We start from the raw sequence: 18,958 nt of genomic DNA, 5'->3' as shown, positions 1-18,958 counted from the left end.
TTTGTAATATTGTTTTCCATTTTTGAAACATAAAATCACCTTGTTCACATTTTCTAAAGATTCTTGCCTATTTTTTACTCAACATTGTTTTTGAGATTTATTCATATTCATACATGTAGCATTAGGTAATTCTAAATTGCTATGTAGTATTTCCTTGTATAAATATCCCACAGTTTATTTACCCATTCTATTCTTGATTAGTGTTTTGACTGTTTTCATTTTCTTAGTTTGTAATGAACATTCTTATACAAAAAGAAAAACTAGTCTTTTTCAAATTTTAAAAAAGTATTCTAGCAAATAGATCCCAGCTAAGTAAATATTAAGCTAACTTAAAGATCATTTTTATTTTTAAGACTGATTTTTAAAATCAAATTTATCCATTTACATACAAACATATATCTTTATTACTTACTCTAATTAGCATTAAGCTAGGGGGTAAGTACTTTGAATGCAAAGCTTTAAGCAAAAGTTACTCTTTTCACTCAGCAGTTTGCAAGTCATGTCTCATATACATTTTGCCTTAAAAATGTTAAATAAAAGCCAAAATTAGAATGTTTAAATAAAACTTCAAAAGCACTTGCTCTAAGATTTTAGTAAAATGCCTGTTAAATTGTATGATAGTAACAAAGTAAATGTGAATTCTCTGTTTCTCTTTGATAGAGAGCTGAATGTGACCTCAAATGATCTATTCTTACAGAGAATTTCTTAAAGATAGCTAGAAGCACTATCCACAGCTTCCTGAGGTATACCATTTCAACATTTTATGTCCTTAATAGTAAAATTTTCCATTATGCTCAACCAAAATATCTCATGTTTGAATTGAAGCTCACTTCCTTGTTTGGTGTCCTACTAGCAAGCAAAACAGAGTGTTCATACTCGCTTTTAAAATCAATAAACAAACAAACTAGCCTTTCTTCTCCAAAAGAAACAGTTTCAAGTGTTTTTTGCTCTGGTCCCTAGGACTGTTTAATTATTTTCTTAAATTGATGATGAAAGTTACTATCGATCATCTCTGCTGTTCTCTGATAGTGCACTAATAGGGGACACACACACACACACACACACACACACACACACACACATACACGGAATGTGAGAATGAACATCCCAGGTTTGCTGAACTCATGAAGCACCTCTCGAATTCTTATTTTTTCTTCAACTCAGCAAAGTATGCTGCTGTGTTTCACTTGTTCCATTTCTTCTTCCTAACACCAAGAAGCTCACTTCTTTCAGGCGTATTTATTGCTTTTCTTTTTTTGTTTGGGTAGCCAGTTTATGTTTTTGAGTCTTGCCACACCTTGTGCAAGAATTGACTACCCAAAGTTCTTTTGGTCTCAAAAAACTTCTGAAATTCCATTTATTCCAGAAAATACACTGTAACCAATTAGAAGCATATTGCTGATTTCCTTCTGTATGCATTTCCATGTATACCTGTCTTATAAATAATCCCAACTTTTTTACTTTTTTTTTTTTTTTGCATCTCCTGCAAAATAACTTATATACTTGAAAATATGGACCCCATAATGCAGTTCAGTATTATGTTCAGTTATTCTTACTCAGCAGTTTTGCTTCAGGCAATTTATCATAAAGATAGTCTCACTCGGGCATGCTTAAAGTTATTTACAAGGGTGTTCATTTCAATGCTGTTTATAATATAAACGTTTGGAAACAATTGCAGTGAGTGATTAATAATGGACTAAATAAATTATGGTATATCCATATCCTTTGATGTCAAGTAACAGTAAACACTCATGTGTTTGTTGAATGAAGGAAGGAATGTATTATTAGATGGACAAAGTGCAAGGTACAGCATAGTATATATTTCATGGAATAAAAAAGATGGATATATATGTATACAGTATGCATTTGTTTACCTGGATTAATGCGTATAACGTTTCTGGAATCATACACAATAAACTGTTAATATTAGTTATCAGTGGGTCATGGGAATAATGGTGAGTTGAAAATATGGCGTTTACTGTTAACCTTAAAAAGGAAAGATAAAGCAAAACTAAACCTCAAATGGAGAAGACCCAGAAAAATAAAATGATTGGAAAAAAGTGTATGTGCCCTTATGTACTGAATCCTGTTTTCTACTTCTTGTATAGTACCTCCATTCCGATTTTCTTGCTGTCTCCTACTTTTGCCTCTGTGCTTTGCCTTCTATTTGGAAGTGCCTTTTATTCTGTCTTGCACAGATAACTCTTTCTTCTTTCTCAAGACATTGTATAGGGCCTAAGCTGACCTTCATGAAACTTCACTGGAGTATTGCATTTCAGGAGTGTTTCATTTCAAAGAAATCATTCAGATATATCCTCAGCATGTAACCAGTATCATATAATTTCATACTTATTCATTCAGTAATTATTTCATGTAATTATTTTTCTTCCCACCTTATTTAAGTATAAACTTAAATAATGTTCACTGCCTCTCTTATGTTTGTTTTGTACAACATCTAACATTACCAATAAATGTTTAAGGAACTTTTTTCCTTGATGATATTAGTTAAAACTTAATCTAGAAAAACTACTTAGTGGCCCAGTCTTCAACAGATATCCTTTTTAAACCATCTGAAATAATTACAGATTTTCCTAAATTGATATTTAAATAAATATTTTATTTGTAAGGGGATTACTAAATACTATAGTGAAGTTTTGGCATGAAAAAAATACTACGGGCCATACTTCAGATTTTTATGGAAAGTACATGGAATCAGAATTGCCTTTATTTTTAAGCCACCATCTATCCCAAAGAAGAATTCTTTCTTTATTAGATACAATAAATTTAATATTGGGATCATATAATTACATATCTCTAAAGTTCTTTTATTAGGCACGTATGTATTTAGGATTGTTATGTTTTCATGGTAAACTGGCTTTCATCATTATAAAATCTCCCTCTTTAGTAATAATAATATTGTTCTTAAGCCTACTTTGTCTGAAATTAATATGGCCACTCCAATTTCCTTATGATTAATGTTTTTATAGTATGTCTTTTTTGTATCCTTTTGTTAATTTACCTGTATCTTTAAACTTACAAGTGTGTCTCTTCTAAATTGCACATGGTTGGATCTTGCATTTTTATCCAATCTGAAAATCTCTGACGTTTAACTAGGGTGTTTAATGCTTTTATATTTAATGTAAATCAACTGTATTCTTTGAAGATTGTTTGTTTTGCTATATTAAAGAGCCTCTTAGAAGACAGTAATTTGCACTCTAAAGTAAAATAGCCTGACTACTGAAGCATGGCCTTTCTAAGAATTCAACTGAATGTTCATGTTCAATGATTTTTATCTCCTGGCTGGTTAGAGCTCCAGTATCCCTCAGTCTGTTATGGTCCCCAAAAATCTCTGTTTAGTTTACAGCTCCTGGATAGTTGTTTACTGCCACACCTTGTGGAGTCTTGCTCTGCACATTACAGCTTAACATTTATACAAACATTCAAGAAGACCCTTGGATTTCTGGACCTGCTTTCTGGAAATTCTCTCCTCTCTAGTATTCTGCCTTGCAAAATGCAGTTGCCACAGCAGCCTTAAATTCCTCTCTCTGTCTGAGCTCAGCACAACACTGCTGTGTGCTCTTTGGGTCCCACCTTCCTGGACCATAATCTGCAATGTTCCTCGAGACAGAAGCTCACCATTATGGGGCTCATCTTTATATCCCTTTTGTTAGGGATTATAATCCTTTACTTCACATGTTGTATAACATCTGAAAAGAGTTGTGTCTTTTTTTTTTTTTTTTTAGTTAGTGATAGCAGGGGAGTTAGTTCAGTATCAATTAATCTATCACGGCCAGAAGCAGAAATCTTATAGAACATTTCAAGTCATTAGTTTTGAGAAATAAAGCTATAATACAGAACCATAGACTCTGTATGACAGTAGAGATATAATCTTGTCCAACACACTTTTTCAGAAGATGAGAAGATACACAAGCTCAAGTGACTTGTAGTAGATTGCACTATGAGTTAGTCGTAGTCTACATCTCAGGTTTTCTCCACTATTCTTTTCCCTATAGTAATCTTATGAAAAATTCTCCTGTATTTGAAACATAATTTTAAACTGTCATTAAAAAAATTTTTAGAACTCTTATGATTTAAACATCCTCCTCACTCATTTTTTCTTACATAAATAGTATTGTTAATCTTGCTGTTAACACAAGCATGAAGGAAGAATCATTTACAAGTATATTTTAGAATAATTGACGTGCTGTGGAGCTATATAATTCCACAGAAGACATAGAAAACAGTTTTCTTTAATATAATTGGTTTTTTGTTTGTTTTTCCAGTTTATTTTCTTTGCTGTCTAAAAAACACAACAAAGTTCTGGAACAAGCCACACAGTCCTTGAGAGGTTCGCTGAGTTCTAATGATGTTCCTCTACCAGATTATGTAAGTAGTTACCTTATTTCATCAATAAGAACTTTTCCTTTCAGCCAGGCACAGTGGCTCATGCCTGTAATCCCAGCACTTTGGGAGGCCAAGGCAGATGGATCACTTGGTCAGGAGTTCAAGACCAGCCTGGCCAACATGGGGAAACCCCATCTCTACTAAAAATGCAAAAACTAGCTGGGTGTGATGGTGCACACCTGTAGTCCCAGCTACTTAGGAGGCTGAGGCAGGAGAATCACTTGAATCCGGGAGGCAGAGGTTGCAGTGAGCTGAGATCATGCCCCTGCACTCTAGCCTGGGTGACACAGTAAGACTCTGCATCTCAAAAAATAAATAAATAAATTCTTTCATTGTAAAATTTATAATAACATTACCCCCTCTCTTCTCAGAATCTTACTGTGCTGAAAATCTTTGATGCCTGAGAAACCTCTAATATGCAAATAAAAGAGTGATGTCTCAAATCAAGGGAACAAGTTATAAATGATTGTTAACAAGTGATTGAAGAAAATCAACCCTAAACCAATAATTTGTACATAATTAAGAACCTTTATATCTGAGTTGAGAAACCCACTCAAGCTAATAACACAAAAACAAAAGCAGGGATGATTTTATAGGAAGTACGCAAAGATTCCTCACTGAACTTAAGGGGAGCAAGTACACCTGGATTTCCCAGAGATCTGGAACCTAAAATTGAAAAGCCATTGGGTCCTGTTTCGAGGGTCATTTTGTTTCTGGTTTCTGCTTCCTTTTGATTCTACTTTATTCTGCTGCTGCTTTCTACCATCTAGGTTTATCTGTTTGCTTACTTGGACCTAAAATAGCAACCCCAGCCCTTCCTCTTCTTCCCTCCAACCTATAAGCATGTCCTTGTGAGTGCAGTGCCTTTAGCTGTCTTAAAGTCCTCATTCTCAATTCCTGAGAAAGAGAATCTAATTGGCTCTGCTCTCATCAGTATGTGACTCCAGTCTTATCAGACATGGTCAGAAGAGAGCAGCAGTAACATGTGGCCTTTGTTCCATCCACCTTAATGACGAAGAGCTTATTACCAACTGCTACGGTTGAATGTCCCCTCCAAAACTCATGTTGAAACTTAATCCCCAGCGTGGCAGCATTGAGAAGTGGGACCTTGAATAGGTGATTGGAGCCCTTATAAATGGATTAATGAATTCATGGATCAATGGATTAGTGGGTTAATGGATGAATAGGTTAGCATAGGAAGGGAACTGGGGGCTTTATAAGAAGAGGAAGAGAGACTTGAGCTAGCATTTTAGCATACTTAGGCCCCTCACCATGTGATAGATACTCTGCTTCATCTTGGAATGCCACAGAGAGTCCCCACTAGCAAGAAGGTTCTCACCAGATGCATCTCCTTGACCATGGGCTTCCCAGACTCCGTAACTGTACAAATTCATTTTCTTTATAAATTACCTAGTTTCAGGTATTCTGTTCTAACCAACAGAAAATGCACTAAGACATCACCTGACCTTAGAGGATGCTGATGGAATAGAATAGAAACAGCACAGGGGTTAGCATAATATAATAATAGGAAAGAGAATGCATTATAAATTTTCTTAAAGTAGTTTCACTACCTGTGACATTTCTTATATTTTGGAACGTGGCTTAGATGAAGATGCTAAAAATTATCTTGCCATTAACCACGGGAGAAGTTCGTCAAGTTCTAATAAGGACGGCCCTAAATCTCCAGATAACAACATAGTGGATTGGTATTTAGAAACTTTATTAGAAAACTCTTTAATTCTGAGTTTGCAGTGATGATGCATACCAGACAGCTGTAGAGTTGCCTTGCTTGTCCTGTGTTTTGTTTCATTTCTTTGTCCTGATATGAGACTGTGGAAACAGCACCCAGTCCAGATATCAGTCAATGATAAACAAAGATAGCTGTGTGCAGCCACAGCCTGACTGATGCTAGTTTTTTCTTGTGTGTGTGAGTGTGTGTGTGTGTGTGATGTCACAATCTGTCATCCCCTTAAGGTATTAAGTTTATAATTCCAAAATGTGTCTTTTAAGATTTTCCTGTTAAGTTGAATGTTCTAATTTTTTAATTAGCATAACAGCTCACTTAATTCTACACTTGCCATACCTGTGATAACTGTTTAGAAGCTCCATCCAGGGCCAGGATGGCAATAGGGAATTGTGTTTACCAAAAACTTGAATTTGGGTCATCTGCAAATGTTTTGTTATTTGTAAGCAATTATTACTTGATTTATGTAGTATTCCTGTGCCACTTACTCCACAAAAGTGTGTTGAATATGTATAGTTCTGAAGTTCTGATGTTGCCTTCGTAGGATTCTTCTTTAATCAGAGATCTATAAAATTAATATTTGAGGAAATAGGTCATATTTACTGGTATTTGCAATCATGGGGGTAATAATGCCATGATAGGACAATTTGTATTTGTAACAGTCCTGTATTAGTAGAATTCTGCTACTGAAGTTTACAGATTTTAGAGTCACTGATTGAATATTTTCTAATTGTATAAAATTTTCACTAAGTAAAAATGAATTCTTAAAGCATCTGCTTCCTAGAAATAGTGGGAAAACTCCATTTGGAATCTGTCATTGACAATCCTTTTTTTTTTTCCTTAACATTTATGTGTATGAGACTTTGTAAATCACAACATTTTTCAAATGGGTTTGTGAACTTGAATTTTGCTGCCTTTTTTCAGAGTTAATTGAAGAAAATGGTTAGCACTGATTCAGTAGGAGAGATGACTGTGAATCACTCCTGATAGAGACCTGAACGGTGATTAAACAAACAGCAGTAACCTTAAAAATAAGCACTGTTGTCTGTTCTTTCATGATACCTCAATGTCTTATTGGTCATTCCCATTACTCAAAACACTGTTGTATAAGTGATTTAAACGTTTGAAATCATTTTCTCTTTTACATTAGTCATTAACTGGGCAAATGAACATGTTCCTTCCTTTTCTTTCGCAGAATTTTTACTTAAGTACCTTTGCCAGTAACCACATAAAATTCTGAGTCCTGGACTAATGCTTTAAACCACTTGTTGGTAAAAGATGAAAAAGGAAAATGAGAAAGTCTTAATGCAGCAGTGGATTCCTAGATGTGTACTTTCTTTTTTTTTTTTTTTTTTTTTTGAGACAGAGTCTCGCGATGTGTACTTTCTACACCAAGACTGAGTGAACTATATTAGCAAAGACTTTGAATAAGTACCTAAAAATAAGCACATGTTTTTCTTCTCACTGTAGTACATAGAGTACTTTCAGTCTACCTAGAGAGTTCTAAGTTTATTAAGAAAATGTTTATCCTCATTATACTGTATAATTCACAAGTCAGTTGAGTAACAACATAGAAAGCAAATTGCAAGTTCCAAAAACATTAGTATTAGTACTTTAGTGCAACTATGTTGGTCTGAACATCTCTGGGGAAACCTGAAACCTTCAACTGAGTTCCAGATAATGAGGAAACTGCCCTGACTGTTTAAGGGGAAATAAAACAAAAATTGTACTCAAACCTGTGGGGAGAGAGAAAACCTCTACAGGGGCAATAAGGGCCTTTAAGAAAGCAAGTAACGTTCCATTGACTTGGCTTTGCTTTGGTGTTTGTATTATCAGGATTACATAAAATTTAATTCAGTGACTAAAGGGGACAGGAGAGAACTGTTAAAGGAGAATCTTTCAACAGATTTTTTTTTTTAATAAAAATGAACTGAACTTTCAGAGAAGTTTGGTCATATATAACCAAATATGGAACCTGAATATAGAAAATGAAACAAAGATAACAAATGAGTTATGATTGCCTTTTAAACTATAACCATATGAATATTTAAACTATAACCAATGATGAATATTGTTACTGTACCATATAAGCTTTGTTTCCCTAGTTCCTAACAATTTAACTTTTATTCTAGTTGCAACCATAAGGAACCAAATTATATTGCCCTGTGGTCGTCAAATAACTTTGAATATTTCTGTAGGACTGACTCTACCATCTAACTCCAAAATTGTAGAGATGGGTTCTCACTATATTGGCCAGTCTGGTTTTGAACTCCTGGCCTCAAGTGATTGTCCTGCCTTGTCCTCCCAAGGTGCTAGGATTACAGGCATGAGCCACCATGCCCTACAGATAGTTTGCTTCTAAATTGTAACTTTCTAAAGAGCAAAAGCCATCCATTTGAAATTTATTTTCATCAAGTCATGATCGCTTATTATTATCATTCTATATGGAATTTTAAGATACTGTTAACTCTGGAATATATCATTGGCTGACCTTTTGACTTCATAGCTTTTATTAATACCTTTTAGACCTTGTTTACAAGCTTTTAAATCTGCTTTCAGACATTTAGTTTCTTCAGAAATGTATTGTAGGATATTCTGATCTGATTTTCATATGACAAAATTTAAATTCAGAGATTTTTCTATTTTCCACTCCATCCTTTTTAGGTTGTTCTATTATTAAGATTCTGTGTTGGTGTTTACTCTTTAACTTAAATCTCAAATTCATTTGATTCAATAGTTGATGGATAACTAATATTGAAGACTATCTTCAGTCGTTTGTTTTGTATAATGCTTGTGCCTTTACTGAGCTGGTGTTAAAATGCCCCTCTGTACACACACATGCACATAAATAATACAAAGATATACATACATAGTATTTGTATATATTGGTATTAGAGTATTCTTTTTAAAATTTTTATGGGTACATAGTAGATGTATATATTTATGGGATACATGAGATATTTTGATACCCACGTACAATGAGTAATAATATCAGGATGAATGGGGTATCCATTTATCCTTTCTTTGTGTTACAAACAATCCAGTTATGCTCTTTTAGTTATTTCAAAATGTGCAATAAATTACTGTTAGCTGTAATCTAGCTATTATCAAATACTAGATCTTATTCATTCTATCCAACTATATTTTTTTACTCATTAATCATCCCCTCCCTGCCCCAACTACTCTTCCCAGCCTCTGGTAACCATCCTTCTTGTTAAGTGAAACAAGCCAGGCACAGACAGACAAACATCACACGTTCTTACTTATTTGTGACAGCTAAAAATTAATACAACTGAACTCATGAAGACAGAGAGTAGAATTAGTTCTTGATGGAAATGTCCCTTAAAGATTTTTATGGAAGATTTAAAGGCTGGCATAGGTAATTTAACATTTATATAACATAGGAACAGTTATCTTAGGTATGCTGCCATATCCAAGAAGTTTGAAATGCTGAAATTTGTTACTCTTAAAACAGCTCCTTTTACATGTTGTCACTTTTGACAATTGCTTTTGGGGGTCAACTTTTCACGCATTTTTTCTAGTGATGATAACAGCAATCAGAATATTATTAAAACTTCTGTTTTACATTACTTTACCATGGTGTAAGAGGTAAAATGAAGAAGGCATAGTACCTACTTACAGGATAGTTAAAACAAATACACAACTAAAATACAATTCAACGTATAACCAATTTTATAAAAGCTACATAACCAAACTTGCGGGATGTCAGAAGAGTGAGAGAGAACAACTTTTAGGAAGAAGGGGAGGTACTGTGGCAGTCTTCATTGAAAGGAGTTGAAGTTTGAGCTGGTTAATATTTTTCGAAGGAGGGATTCAGGCAGGAAAACATTACAAGTGTTATGCTTCTTCAACAAGGGCATGAAAGTGAAAAATGATCGTGCATCATTGTCACTGAGTTGTTTGTATCCAGCACAGTGTCTGGTATATAATAGTTCAATAATTATTCATCACCCCTCACTCATTCTATACACAAGAATTAACTCAAAATGGACCATAGACCTAAATGTCAGAGCTAACGTTATACAGCTTTTAGAAGAAAATACGATTAAACTTTCACGACTTTGGGTTAGGCAAAGACTTCTTAGATGACACTAAAAACTCAAGTGACGAAAGAAAAATAGATAAATTAGACTTCATCAAAATTTAAAACTTTGTGTTTCACAGGATGCAATTAAGAAAGCAAAAAGACAGTCCACAGAACGGGAGAGGATATTTGCCAATAATCCATCTGATAAGGGACTAGTATCTATAATATGTAAGGAGATCAATAATAAAAAGATAAATAGTGGAATTTTAAAATGGGCAAATATTATATTTTGTGAACTGGTTCTGTGGCTTGTGACCTGTGTGGCCTTAAGTATGTCGTTTTGCCTCACTGGGCCTCAATTACATTGTCTGTACTATGATGGCCAGAACCAAGGAGACAGATAATAACGAGGACTGAACACCTGGGGTTCTTGTGAGGATTAAATGAATGAGTAAAGGTAGGATCCTTGGCATGAAGCAAGTGCTTGATAAGGTTAGCTATTGCTGCCCATGTGTGGGAGAGGCAGTCTGGGACCACAGGCATTAGTTCAGAAGGTGGAACTGTCTCTGAGCTCTTCAGTGCAAAAAGAGCTTCCTGCAGGAGGAAGAGTGGTGTGATATTAGATGAAGAGGTAGGGATCACAACAGCCAGCAATCACTAACTACAGGTGAGCAGCAACATCAGGAGGATTTTCTAATCTGTCCGGGAACATCTGGGTAGTTACTCGACATCACAGGGTGTACCTGAACCCCAAAGATGGACTCCCTCTTCCCAGGGTGCTTCCTGACCTTGGAATTGTCAGGGCTTGGTATGTCCAGGAGCCCCAGAAATAAGCCAAACCAGAATGACCACCAAGAACAGAGAAATGGAGGTCATGTTGACAGGCTTCCTGTCAACCAGCTACTTTTCCTGAATGCCAGGCATGTGCCGGGCACCCCACTAGACTTTAGGTGGGGCAGAGACTGGCTGGATGCTCTACAAAACCCATTTCCTCTCCCTGATTACACAGCAAAGCAACATTTTCCAGCTCCCTTGCATCTAGGAGGGGGGCATATGACTAACTCTAGTCAGCAGAATGTAGGTAGAAATGCTGTCTTCTACATTTTTTTTTTTTTTCCTTTGAGACAGAGTTTTCACTCTGTCGCCCAGGCTAGAGCACAGTGGTACGATCTCAACTCACTGCAGCCTCTGCCTCCCGGGTTCAAGCAATTCTCCTGCCTCAGCCTCCTGAGTAGCTGGGACTATAGGCATGCATCATCACGCCCCACTACTTGTATTTTTCGTAGAGATGGGGGGTCTCATCATGTTGGCCAGGCTGGTCTCGTACTCCTGACCTCAGGTGATCCACCCACCTTAAACCCCCAAAGTACTGGGATTACAGCATGAGCCACCACACCAGGCAATTTTTTTTTTTTTTTTTTTTTTTTTTTGGTGCGGGTGGTTTGTGTGTGTCTTCCACACTTCTCTTTTCTCATCATTTGCTAGCTGGTTGCAGGAGATCCAGTGGGAGATTCCAAGGTCCCACAGGAAAACATTTCCTGGATCCCTGGATCCTCTCATGGAAGGCCAACTGAGCACCCTGTTGGACTGTGATGCAAGTTAGCAATAAAATTTTTACTGCATTTTTTAAATGGGAAAAGTCTTAATAGACGTTTTTCCAAAGAAGGTATAAAAAGTGGTCAATTAGTACATCAAAAGATACTGAACATCATTGGCTATTAAGGAAATGCAGATCAAAACCATGAGATACCACTTCACACATCTATTTTGATAGCCAGAATAAAAACGCAGATAATAACAAGTGTTGGTGAAGATGTAGAGAAATTAGAACCCTCATGTACTGATCATGGGAATGTTAAATGGTGCAGCCATTTTAATTCATCAGTAATTAAACACAGAGTTGTCATATGATGGAGAAATTTCATTTCTGGGTTTACATACAAATGAATTGAAAACATATGTCCACCTGAAAGTGTGAATGTTCATAGAACCATTATTTGCAATAGCCAAAAATGGAAACAACTGACATGTCCATCAGCAGACAAATGAAAAAAAAAATGTGGTGTATCCATAACACGTGAGATACTACTAACCCTTCTCAGTGCATCATACAATAAAAAGGAATTAAATGCTAATACATTCTTCATCGTGGATGAACCTTGAAAACATTATGTTAAGTGAAAGAAGCCAGTAACAAGGCCACTTATTGTTTGATCCCATGTATGTGGGATGTCCAGAATAGTCAAATCTTATAGAGGTAGATAGTAGATGCCTTAGGGCTGGAGTGTGAAGCAGAATGGGGTGTGAGTACTAATGGGCACAGAGTTTATTTTGGGAGGTGATGAAATGTTTTAAAAGTAGGCTGTGGTGATGTTTGCACAACTCTGTGAATATACCAAAAACCGTTCAATCATACTTTAGATTGGTGAAGTATATGGTATATGAATTGTATCCTGATGAAGCCTTTGAAAAAAAAGTAGTGCTTTGAGCACTGGGGGAAAAAGAGAGCTATTTGTTGGGTGTGCGTACTAGCAGATAAAGATCAGCAAGGCTAGCTTTATGGCACAAAGGTGAATGTAGGAAAATAAATTTTATACTTTGAAATAATATTTTAAGGAGGCAAAATATGTTTGAGTGATTTGACTTTAGAAATGTGAAAGTCAGCTAGATATGCAGTTCCACACAGGTGTGCATATTCTTCAGCCTTGTTTAAGAACCAGAAATGGAAATAAGCAAAATATTCATCAATAGGGACTTATTAAAGTGTAAATTCATCCAGTGCAGTATTCTACAGCTATTTTTTAAATGAAGTCAGTCTATATTGGTTTATATGAAAAGATATCCATGATATGTAAACCAGTAAGAAAAATACTTTATAGCATATAGGTTATACGTACATGTATGCTTGTAAATATGCATTACATTTTTCAATAATGCACAAGAAACAAATGATGGTTACTTCTGGGGAGTCAGACTGAAGGATCTCAAAAAAAAGAATAACAAAGAATAACATACTTTTTACTTTATATTCTTCTTTGTAGGTGTAGATCTTGAATTTCTGTCAAGTGTACCTGCAACTTGCTTTCTCTCCCTCCATTCCTCCATTAAGATAATTTTAGACTTACAGAGATGTTTTAAAGAATTTCCAGTTGGGCGCGGTGGCTCACGCCTGTAATCCCAGCACTTTGGGAGGCTGAGGTGGGCGGATCACCTGAGGTCAGGAGTTTGAGATCAGCCTGACCAACGTGGTGAAACCCCTTCTCTACTAAAAATACAAAAATTAGACGAGTGTGGTGGTGCACGACTGTAATTCCAGCTACTCGGGAGGCTGAGGTAGGAGAATTGCTTGAACCCAGGAGGCAGAGGTTGCAGTTAGCTGATATTGCGCCATTGCACTCCAGTCTGGGTGACAAAAGCAAAACTCTGTCTCAAAAAAAAAAAAAAAGAATTTTCATATATACTTCACCCAGTTCTCCCTTTTGCTAATATCTTACATGATCATGTAACATTTATCAAAATTAAGGAATTAACATTGGTACATTACTGTTAACTTTAATAACAATCTCATTCAGATTTTACAGTTTTAACATTAATGCCTATCCTTTTCTGGGACCCAACCCAGGATCCCGTATTAAATTTCCTTGTCACATCTCCTAAGTCTTTCTTGTCTTTCGTGACCTCAACACTTCTAAAGACTACTAGTCAGTTATTTTGTGGAATATCCCCTAGTTTGGATTTGGCTGGTGTTTTCTCATGATTAGATTGAGGTTATACATTATTGACAAGGATTGGGAAGAGGTGAGCCCTTCTCAGTGCATCATACCAGGAAATACATGATATTGATATGTATTACTGGTGAGGTTTACCATGACCATTTTGCTAAGGTGAGGTATGTTATGCCAAGGTTTTTTACTGTAAATTTATTTTTCTGTTTGTAATGACTATATATTTTGGGGAGATACTTTAAGACTATGCCAATATCCTGTTTCTGCTTACAAATTTTCCTACAAATTTTGGAATCCATTGATGGATCTTGCCTGCAGCATATATCACTGATTTATTAGTGATTTTCTATTTTTCTCATTCTTTCTGCCATTATTAATAGAATTCTACAAGGAAGAGTTGTCACTTCTCCCTAGTGTATTTACTTATTCAATTACTTATTTCTATCAGTTTGGACACATGGATCCTTGTTTTATTCTGTGTGTTATAACCAATACTGTTATTATTCTGTTGTTCATGTTGTCCCAGCTTTGGCCATTGGGAGCTCTTTCAAGTTGAGTCCTCTGCCTTCTCAGTTTACTCTTATCCTCTTTTGAGACCCTCAACATGCTCCAGTTCATCATGTATTTTCTCTGCCTCAGCCCTGGAATCAACCAGTTCTCCAGGAGGATCATGAAATTTGGGTCAAGATCTTTATATTTACTTTCATGTTAAAGAAACTGTGTAAAACAATTAGAGCCAAACCCTGTGAATAAGATTGGTGAACATCCCTAGCACAACTGCTTTGAACTTAAATAGATTTCAAGCCCCATATTGATTAGGTCCCAGTAAGTTTCTTCTTTAGTGCAATCAGTTTTTTCCCACGTTTATGAGTCATAATAAATAAAAAAATTATATATTTTGGAGTGTATGACATGATTTGCTATATGTATACATTGTGAAATAATTACCACAATTAAGTCAATTAACACATCCGTCACCTCACATAGTTACCATTTTGTGCGATGAGAACACTTATGATCTACTCTCTTAGTAAATATCACATGTACAATACAGTATTATTAACTTCAGTCACCGTGCTATACACTGGGTCCACAGAACTTACTCATCTTATATAACTGAAAGTTTGTACCTTGTGACCAATATCTCCTTTCCCCCACCCCCTGGCAACCACTGTTCTGCTCTGATTCTATGATTTTGACTTTTTTAGATTTCACATCTAAGTGAGATCATATAGTATTTCCCTTTTTGTCTCCGTCTCATTTACTTAGCATAATGTTCTCCAGGTTTATCTATGTTGTTGCAAATGATAGGATCTCCTTATTTATGGCGAAACGATATTCCATTGTGAATATACACCACGTTTTCTTTCACCATGTATCTGTCAGCGAGCACTCAGGTTGTCTTCATATCTTAGCTGTAGTTAATAATACTGAAATGAATATGGGAATGCAAATACAGATACCTCATTTCCTTTGGGTATATACCCAGAAGTGGAATTGCTGGATCATATGGTCGTTCTATTTTTAATTATTTGAGGAACCTCCTGCTGCTTTTCATAATGGCTGTACCAATACAATTGATTTTAAATTTAAGCAAAGTCTCTAGCGAGTAAGCAAACTCCTCATCCCCCGACCCTACCACTTTTTCCTCATTAAAAACCAGACCTGACTTTGACATAATAAGACCAATTTTCACGTTTGTGTTCTAACTTGGCAAGGACCTGAGAGTTCCAAAAATGTTCTGAGAGTGATTCTAAGGACAGTATTAAGTTGGAGGGTTCCCCTCTTTTTTTAAAACAAAAACAAAACATTCCTTCATTTTTAAACTGAAGGATTGAAGGAAACACTATGCCTTTTCTTACTCCTGAAGAGGAAGATTGTTCTGTCCCTTCTTATGGAATATGGCAGAATATTCTTTTTAAGGACTTTTTAAAAAAATTATCATTAAAAATACTTAAATAACTTTTATGTTCCTTCCTCTCTCTGGCTTATAAGAAGAAATAGGATGTGTTTGCATTGAAATCTGGCAATGATTAATTGACTTTCTAAGGGAAGTTTAAAGAATACAGAAAAAACAACCCATGCATATTCAGTAGTAATGTGTGATAGATTTCTGAAAACCAGTGATCACAGTTTCTTTCCCCCTCTTTCCATTCTAGTGAAAAAGTTTTTACTTCCTGTTGCATAGAGCTAATATAAAAACACCTTTTCCTGAAATATTTTTAAATTTCCTTTTACTTATTTGAGAAATCTTTAATTCTGTTCGCTCACATCTTGATTGTTTTTCATTCTGTTTCTCCCTTTCTGCCTGTTCATAGTTCCTAATAAGAAGAAAAGAAGTCTCCTATTTGGAATTTTCTTTGATTTATCCTTGATTTACATGGCAAATAGAAAGCAGCTGTCTATTTAAGCATCTAATTCTTGAAACCATAGTCCCCTCAAGCGTCATCTGGAAATAATGTAGCTTATAAAACAAAGCTAAGAAGAAAAGGCAATGTTTGTTTTATGTGGGATGAATGATTTCTGTTGGGGTCCTTTAATTCGGCTATTATGAGGGTTATTAAAAAGCAGTATTACAAAAGAGGCTTAAATGAAAAGAATTTTTTAAGCTGGTATCTTATTATTACAGTTGATTATAGTCAAAGCTACAAATGTTTTGTAAATGGCACTTTATTTGAGTTTCTCTAAATAAGACCCCCAAAACCAGTAATTTTATTCATTGTATGAGTGGAAATTCAACCCTTTCCTTGGTTGATTTAATTTCTGAAAACAAATTGTATTCGAGAATTCAGCTCTGCTTGTTTTTCTGGAAATTTCACGGATTTCTGACAAATTCATGAGAAGAATCCTTAACAGGAGTATTTGAGAATCACCTTATAAACGCAGAGAATGAACAAGAAAAGCATCAGACTTTATCTAGACTTAAGGTATTATTAGAAAATTCACTGAACACTAGATAAAGTTAAGTCCTACATTGTTTCTTTTTTTTTTTAATTTATTTTTTATTATTATTATACTTTAAGTTCTAGGGTACATGTGCATAACGTGCAGGTTTGTTACATATGTATACTTGTGCCATGTTGCTGTGCTGCACCCATCAACTCGTCAGCACCCATCAACTCATCATTTACATCAGGTATAATTCCCAATGCAATCCCTCCCCCCTCCCCCCTCAACATGATAGGCCCCGGTGTGTGATGTTCCCCTTCCCGAGTCCAAGTGATCTCATTGTTCAGTTCCCACCTATGAGTGAGAACATGCGGTGTTTGGTTTTCTGTTCTTGTGACAGTTTGCTAAGAATGATGGTTTCCAGCTGCATCCATGTCCCTACAAAGGACACAAACTCATCCTTTTTTATGGCTGCCTAGTATTCCATGGTGTATATGTGCCACATTTTCTTAATCCAGTCTGTCACTGATGGACATTTGGGTTGATTCCAAGTCTTTGCTATTGTGAATAGTGCCGCAATAAACATACATGTGCATGTGTCTTTATAGCAGCATGATTTATAATCCTTTGGGTATATACCCAGTAATGGGATGGCTGGGTCATATGGTACATCTAGTTCTAGATCCTTGAGGAATCGCCATACTGTTTTCCATAATGGTTGAACTAGTTTACAGTCCCACCAACAGTGTAAAAGTGTTCCTATTTCTCCACATCCTCTCCAGCACCTGTTGTTTCCTGACTTTTTAATGATCGCCATTCTAACTGGTGTGAGATGGTATCTCATTGTGGTTTTGATTTGCATTTCTCTGATGGCCAGTGATGATGAGCATTTTTTCATGTGTCTGTTGGCTGTATGAATGTCTTCTTTTGAGAACTGTCTGTTCATATCCTTTGCCCACTTTTTGATGGGGTCGTTTGTTTTTTTCTTGTAAATTTGTTTGAGTTCTTTGTAGGTTCTGGATATTAGCCCTTTGTCAGATGAGTAGATTGCAAAAATTTTCTCCCATTCTGTAGGTCGCCTGTTCACTCTGATGGTAGTTTCTTTTGCTGGGCAGAAGCTCTTTAGTTTAATGAGATCCCATTTGTCAATTTTGGCTTTTGTTGCCGTTGCTTTTGGTGTTTTAGACATGAAGTCTTTGCCCATGCCTGTGTCCTGAATGGTACTACCTAGGTTTTCCTCTAGGGTTTTTATGGTATTAGGTCTAACATTTAAGTCTCTAATCCATCTTGAATTAATTTTCGCATAAGGAGTAAGGAAAGGATCCAGTTTCAGCTTTCTACTTATGGCTAGCCAATTTTCCCAGCACCATTTATTAAATAGGGAATCCTTTCCCCATTTCTTGTTTCTCTCAGGTTTGTCAAAGATCAGACAGCTGTAGATGTGTGATATTATTTCTGAGGACTCTGTTCTGTTCCATTGGTCTATATCTCTGTTTTGGCACCAGTACCATGCTGTTTTGGTTACTGTAGCCTTGTAGTATAGTTTGAAGTCAGGTAGCGTGGTGCCTCCAGCTTTGTTCTTTTGACTTAGGATTGTCTTGGAGATGTGGGCTCTTTTTTGGTTCCATAGGAACTTTAAAGCAGTTTTTTCCAATTCTGTGAAGAAACTCATTGGTAGCTTGATGGGGATGGTATTGAATCTATAAATAACCTTGGGCAGTATGGCCATTTTCACAATATTGATCTATAAATTCTTTGAGTTTCTGAGATAGAAATTTGGAGATCTTGGCAATGGGAAGTGGTATACTTTGGGAAGTAGGAAGGCCAGTTGATTTGATTGGAATGTATTGATTTTCTTGATTTATTTGTTAATACAACAAAGTAGTTATTTTTAGACAGTTGACATTTCAGAGCTAAACAGTCCTTAAATGTACTTGGAATTATAGAAATGGAATTACTTGGCATGTTTGTTTAAAAATCAATAGGGCAGTCCTGTTTAATTATTTTCACACATTTTAATCACCTGTAATCTCTCCTCTAATCTCTTCTATGATCTTAAATTTGCATCATGCTTGACATCATGAGGAACATTGTTGCTCAGAAACATATCCTTTGTCCTATAATAGGCAGTGCTAGCTAATCAGTCTG

General features: G+C 35.8%; 1 protein-coding gene across 1 annotated transcript in view; it reads left to right on the top strand.

Annotated features, from left to right (window-relative positions):
- The window catches only part of DYM (dymeclin), a 398,822-nt gene that overhangs the window by 256,180 nt on the left and 123,684 nt on the right, over positions 1 to 18,958 (top strand). Inside the window, exon 14 of the mRNA XM_011968998.1 lies at positions 4,284 to 4,386. Within this exon, the coding sequence (XP_011824388.1) occupies positions 4,284 to 4,386 (103 nt within the window). The remainder of the gene's footprint in view (positions 1 to 4,283; positions 4,387 to 18,958) is intronic.

This window comes from Mandrillus leucophaeus, unplaced genomic scaffold (assembly GCF_000951045.1).
Source record: "Mandrillus leucophaeus isolate KB7577 unplaced genomic scaffold, Mleu.le_1.0 Scaffold87, whole genome shotgun sequence".
Taxonomy (NCBI): domain Eukaryota; kingdom Metazoa; phylum Chordata; class Mammalia; order Primates; family Cercopithecidae; genus Mandrillus; species Mandrillus leucophaeus.
Note: the sequence above shows the minus strand (reverse complement) of the source record. Positions and strands in the feature narration are given on the sequence as shown.